The sequence below is a fragment of the Anoplophora glabripennis genome, unplaced genomic scaffold, assembly GCF_000390285.2.
Source record: "Anoplophora glabripennis isolate ALB-LARVAE unplaced genomic scaffold, Agla_2.0 scaffold3948, whole genome shotgun sequence".
Lineage (NCBI taxonomy): Eukaryota > Metazoa > Arthropoda > Insecta > Coleoptera > Cerambycidae > Anoplophora > Anoplophora glabripennis.
In genome coordinates, this window is record NW_019420025.1 from 715 (window position 1) to 7,203 (window position 6,489).

The 6,489-nt window shown below is 32.6% G+C and overlaps 1 protein-coding gene across 1 annotated transcript; it reads left to right on the top strand.

Annotated features, from left to right (window-relative positions):
• The first annotated feature begins 457 nt into the window (after window positions 1–457).
• On the top strand, window positions 458–5,666 carry LOC108916697 (tyrosine-protein phosphatase 10D). Its single transcript, XM_018722995.2, has 6 exons — window positions 458–689; window positions 932–1,118; window positions 1,175–1,432; window positions 4,437–4,585; window positions 4,642–4,877; window positions 4,941–5,666. The coding sequence occupies exons 1-6, from the start codon at window positions 667–669 to the stop codon at window positions 4,970–4,972; spliced, it is 885 nt and encodes a 294-aa protein (XP_018578511.2). The 5' UTR covers window positions 458–666; the 3' UTR covers window positions 4,973–5,666.
• Window positions 5,667–6,489: the final 823 nt, after the last annotated feature.

The following is a 6,489-nucleotide window of genomic DNA, read 5'->3' on the forward strand; positions in this document are numbered from 1 at the left end:
GAAACGTTAATATAAAAATTGATTATGCCATTCGATAGAGGGCATAAAGTGGCCATGAGAAAGTGTTCTTTTTTCAATATCACCTCAAACAAGGTTGAAATGAACCAAAAATGGATTTCCAAAATTTCGTTTTTTTTTTTTCAAATATTTCGAAAACTAATCATGTCTTAGATTTTTTAGAGGCATAATGTTGGTCCACTGATTATGCAGCTTTGCCCCAATTTCATTAGTTCATATCTCTTACCGTTTGCGGGATCCCTATAATGAAAAACAAATTTATAACAGCCTGTATAGTACAAAAATTATTTTTGTCACCATATGCTTATTTTCAAATTAATAACAGAATAATCTAAAATAAAAGAAAAACAAAATGTTCAAATTGAAATACCTACCCTTTTTTAATGATAAATTCATATTATTACATGACATTAATTCACTAAATAATTATTTGCAGATCAAGACAACACACCAATAATATTAGGAGTTATAATACCAGTAATATTAATAGCGATACTATTTATAACAGTTATATTCATAAGACGTAGAAGATCTGCTGGAAGAAAAGCAACAGAAGCTCGTAATAATGACAATATATCTCTACCAGATTCGGTAATTGAAACCAGCAGACCTGTGAGAATAGAGAATTTCTCTAATCATTATAGGATTATGTCCGCTGATTCTGATTTTAGGTAAAATACTCATAGATGCAATTGTTTTAAATTGAACTTTAAAAGATTTTCAAAAAAAATGTTTCTCGCATTTTTTTTAAATTAATTAAAATCTTGTAGAATAATTAATTGTTTGACGTTTCTTGTTTTAAATTTTTTGTGACCTCTTGTGAAAAGTAAAGAAACATTTTTTTGAAACTATGACATCTCTATCGCAAAAAAATATTTTCTGTACATTTTAAGTTTTCATTTTCGTGTTTTAGATTTAGCGAAGAGTTTGAAGAACTGAAACATGTAGGCAGGGACCAACCGTGTACTTTCGCCGATCTTCCTTGCAATAGGCCTAAAAATAGATTTACGAACATATTGCCTTACGATCACTCTCGATTTAAGTTACAACCAGTAGACGATGAAGAAGGTTCGGACTATATCAATGCAAATTATGTACCAGTACGTATATACGAGTATTAAATAAAAATATATGACGTTTCTTAAATATATTTTAGGGTTACAATTCTCCAAGAGAATTCTTGGTGACTCAAGGCCCATTGCATTCTACAAGAGACGACTTTTGGAGGATGGTATGGGAGTCGAATTCAAGAGCTATAATTATGTTGACACGGTGCGTCGAAAAGGGAAGAGAGAAATGTGATCACTATTGGCCTTATGACACGATGCCCGCCTATTATGGTGATATTTCTGTACAAATTTTAAATGAATCTCGATACCCTGACTGGAATATAAGTGAATTCATGGTTTGTCGTGTAAGTGACAATTTTAGTTTCTATAAGCATTAGAGAGATTTTTTTTTCTTAATTTAACATAGCAGGAGGGTCGCTTTTCATATTTCGGGAATGGACGATCCTGGTGCTGCCATCTGGCAACCGACGTCCCTATGGTTTTGTCGGTATATTTACTCAGAATGTATTGATGTACAGGAACTATGTGTGTAATTTATAGTGACTTGAAAAATTCATCTCAGCCAAAAAATGGATGATTATTTTTTACAAATTTCGACGTGGATTATCTCAACAACAGTGCTTCGATTATTGTAATATAAGCATGGAAACCATCCCCTAAAAATCATTGTGGATAATTTCATGCCTATATACGATGCACACACAGATTGTACGATATTTTCTATTATTATGCAAATTTTAAGAATTAATTTTATTCCTACCCTGGAAAATCTGNTTACCGAAAAACAGACGTTCGTGAGAAGGATTTTTTTGGAGATATCCCCAGATTCGACACCTCGCTTCAACCCCTGCCTTCGTCTCACTTGCTAATTCACACCTGGTCGGTTTGACACTTAGGCCGTCAGCCCGCTGCAAAAAAACCGTATGATTTCTCCACATATACCTTCAAGGTATAGTTAATTATGCGCATGCTAACCAATGAACAAGTGCAATTAGCCGGTAACCGTAGAAAATGCACCGATAAAGATAATTGTTAATTGCAAAAAAAAACACGTTTTACAATGGTTATCGTGGAACCCATTCTAAAAAAACTGTTTTAAAGAGAGCAAATTTTTAGGTTATGTTTTAACGATAGCACCATATATGCCATTATATTGTTGTTTAAGTTTGACAAATGGCATATCAATCGGTTGGAACAAAATCATGTCCGATATGTCAAAATATATTCCAACTAAATCTGTAAATCCTTACATAATTGGAAAAAAGGGTAGAAATGTCTGAAAGAGGTCTTACAATTACAAGATATCTTTCTTATTTTCTTAATAAAAAACTTTTTTATTTTTTATTAGTATCTCGCTTATTGTTGGAAATGGAACTAACAAACCCTATATGACTATGCTCGACAGGTAGCGTTCTATCCAAATATGAAAAAATATATAGGGTGTTCCATTTAAATTAACAAAGTTAACATCCGCGGATCATTTTCGAAAACTTCATAAAAAATCGTGCATCTTTTATATTTCACATTTTTTTATAACTAAAAACAAAAAAGTTAAAGGGGGGTCAAAATATAGTGAATAACCCTGTACGCGCATTGCGGTCCAAATAGGGAACAGCATTTAAGGGATGAGGGAACCCATGAAGTGTAAACTCCAAGTCTTAGGTATACCGCGTCTCAGCTAGAACTCAAAAATGATGGAGTAATTTCTATGCTAAAACTTCACAAATAGATATGATAATTTGCGCAGCCATCGTATCAGATAAAATTAATTTTGTTCCAGTCGATTTGTGTGCCATTTAAAAAACTTGCATAATTAGGTAGATATTAATATTAATAATAATAATTGTTTATTAAATAGGATGTCCTTATATACACAAATCATTTTAAATTTAAATATAAATACAAACACAAAGTAAGAGGATAGTCAAACTAAGGATCAATTAACACATATTATTTACTCTTATGTATTTAACAAGCTCTCTTTTAAATTTATTTTATTTAATTTATAACAGTGGCATACGTGGCACTATTGTTGGAACATACCAAAAATATTTGCACTCCTTTTTCGCGTATGCCACCAGGTAGATCCCTTACAAACTGTATGCCGATGATTTTTATAATGAATCTCATCATAATGAATGATATATTAAAAGGGCATACATGTAACTATTATTGTCATACCTGTGCAATTAATACAGTCATACAGGTGTGAAATAAGACCTTCGGGAACCGTATGCCCTTTGGAATTTGTGCACTTTATGCCAAAAACCTTTGAATTTCGAATAGGCATACGTGTAACTACCATTTACAAATGCAATGTTTATTTACACTTAAGGGCATCACCCGACCCTTCGGTTCTACTCTGCCCGTATGCCGACCGTTTTGCGATTAATTGTTGTTGTTAAAATTCCGTTTAGTATGCTCGGCATAAGTGTAAATATATTTGTAAAACGCGATTTTTTTTGCAATTAACAATTACCTTTACCGGTGCATGTTCCACGGTTACCGGCTAAATGTACTTTTTCATTGGTCAGCATGCACATAATTAACGTTACCTTAAAGGGCATACGGTTTTTTCGCAGCGAGCTGACAGCCCAACTCTCTCTTTAAGTCTCGGGCACACTTTGAAATAACTTTTACCATATCATGTTGGTAATTACCTAACAGATTGAATTTACATTTACCGATATTATTATATTCTCCTCTCGTGACCCCGTATAGCAACACGGGGGTGGATTAGTCAACATCGTATTACTTAATTTTTTGTAGCTTGAAAAATCCACCTAAAAACAGCTCATGCTCATGAATCTGTTCTTCTTTTCCTTAAACATTGTAACAATTTATTATTATATCTTGAAATTTCTACGCCTTTCCGAATGTGATTGGTACGCAATTATAAATATTGATTTTTTTTCCTTTTTCTAATCCGGAAGAGAAGCCTGCCAGAAGGGTTTAGGTTAACTTGGTGCATAGGTTTTCTAATCAATGGCATTCCTCGAAAGGCAGCGATGGCTAGCTTTGAACCTGTTCGAAAATCCTTAATCTTTCTGTGGTTATTTCCTGGAAGATATTAATAAAACTATTGGGTCCACATCGTTCTGAAACTTGCCCCATAAATTATGCCTCGCTTTTGTTACATAATCGACTTTCTCAAATTCTCAAAACGACTTGAATCTGTGTTAAGTTTGATTAGTTGACATTGGTTTTAATAAAAGGTGTTAATTAAAAGCCGATATGAACAGATTCCTTGAGTTTATGACTTTATTGAGGTTTCCGATCAAAATGAACTATTTTTGAATCTTTACTTTCAAGTTCAAGTTACGTTAATAACTCATTTCATTTTTTTAGGGTGAACAGCAGCGGGTCGTGCGTCACTTCCATTTCACGACATGGCCCGATTTTGGAGTGCCTAATCCTCCTCATACGTTGGTTAGGTTTGTAAGGGCATTTAGGGAACGGGTGCCTCCCGATCAAAGACCCATTGTGGTTCATTGCAGGTTTGTTTATTTTTTATAGAAAAAGGAAAAGTTAGGAAAATACGGGTATTTTTTAGCGCTGGCGTTGGTAGATCTGGTACGTTTATATGTTTGGATAGAATATTGCAGCAAATATTAGTGTGCGACTACGTCGACATCTTTGGAATAGTTTATGCCATGAGAAAAGAACGTGTGTGGATGGTGCAAACCGAACAACAGTACATATGTATTCATCAGTGCCTTTTAGCAGTTTTAGAAGGAAAAGATCTTTCTGGTTCCTCAAGGGAAATACACGAAAACCAAGGATTTGAAGGTTAAATTTTTGTTTTATATTTCTAGAGTTGATATACTATTTTTTTATGTGGTTTATTTTCAGATGACGAAGGAATTGCTGAATCGGGAATGTAGTAGGTTAATACTCGAATTATACTGACTTGGTTTGGAGGGAAATTGTGGAGAATCTCATATTTGTTGATCAAACAAAATTTTTATATAATTTTATATATTTTATATATATTTTACTGTAATTACGTTGCTCAATACGTATGTCAAGAAGACAGGCTGGCGACTGTCCGTTAACCGTTAAAATGGAATTTTACAAGACGTTTACATTTAGTTACATCTACTCAGCAAGGAAATCATGAGATTATGAGTTATATGATATTAACGAGTGGCATTTAGTAAGTTGTTACCTATATTTTTTATAAATGTATTTATATATAGTCATTGATGGTTGTTAAAATTTTACTTAAATGTCCCTTTTGCGACAGCTAATTTTATTTTACAAATTTGATTAATTTTAGTGGTATGTGTACAGTTTTATAGATACGCACATTTAATAATGATTAAATTATTATTATACATATTCCACCAGCTATATACAATATGGCCAAATTAAAATGACAATTTTTTTTAGTACCGCAAATTTTATTTTAGGGTGTAAGATTTTAAGTATCAGTATCATTAAAAATAATTTGTTGACATAAAATTATTCTGTGATAGATTTTTTGATTAGAAAAATATTTTATGAATTTACTTAACTTTCTAACCAGTAATTATGTTTATGTACTTAATTTTACCTGAAATAAACAATTTATATTTTTACTTGTCTATCATTCAAACATAGCTACTGGTTCCCACGAGTTTCAGGTTTCCCCCCACCCTCGAAATAAATAAATAAAAATATACAGGGTGTTTCATTTAAATTAACAAAGTTAACATCTGCAGTCATTTTGTTTGGACTTCATTTGTTCTTCTACTATCATTTTGAAAATGAAAACTATAAAAAATCGTGCAACTTTTCACATTTTTTTATAGCTCTTAAAACAAAAAAGTTAAAGGGGGTCAAAATATAGTGAATCACCCACATCCCACAACACAAAATATGACTACATATCTCAAAATTTTTTAAACAACTATTTTCAATAACCCTTCATAGAATGTATTGCTATGCAGCGTGCGCATGGCCTATGTCTACCTATAAAAAGCGGCTCTGGCTGCGATCAAATTAGTCAGTCAGCAGCTGTGCTCGAGTCAAGTCTCGAGTTGCAGTCAGCCACCAATCGGGCTAACCGAAGTGTCCCCGAGTGTTTCTGCTTCAACTCTAATATTGTGTTTTTTTTTATTTCATTCTCACTTGGCACCTACTACAGTGAATAAAATAAGATTTGATATTCAGAAGTTTGGCTTTAGCACTTTCTAGTACAGTCTTTCCCAATGTCAGTTGAACATGCAAAAAAACGCCTGGCAATAAAATTTAATGACTCATAGGCATCCCTAAAAGTTTTCTGCTAAAAGTAAAAAATTATAATAATTTGTATATAATGTGTAGATTTTCTATTATATGTTCATTTGGCCAACAATATATTTTAATTATTTATGTCCTCAAACAATTTTATTATGTTGATGGTAAATTTCGTTTTGTT

What these genes read in the sequence shown, in the direction of transcription:
- LOC108916697 (XM_018722995.2), top strand. Translation starts at nt 667, where the DNA reads ATGTCCGCTGATTCTGATTTTAG. An exon ending in TCCGCTGATTCTGATTTTAG is followed by an intron (nt 690 to 931) that starts GTAAAATACTCA and finishes TTCGTGTTTTAG; the next exon opens with ATTTAGCGAAGAGTTTGAAG. An exon ending in TCAATGCAAATTATGTACCA is followed by an intron (nt 1,119 to 1,174) that starts GTACGTATATAC and finishes AATATATTTTAG; the next exon opens with GGTTACAATTCTCCAAGAGA.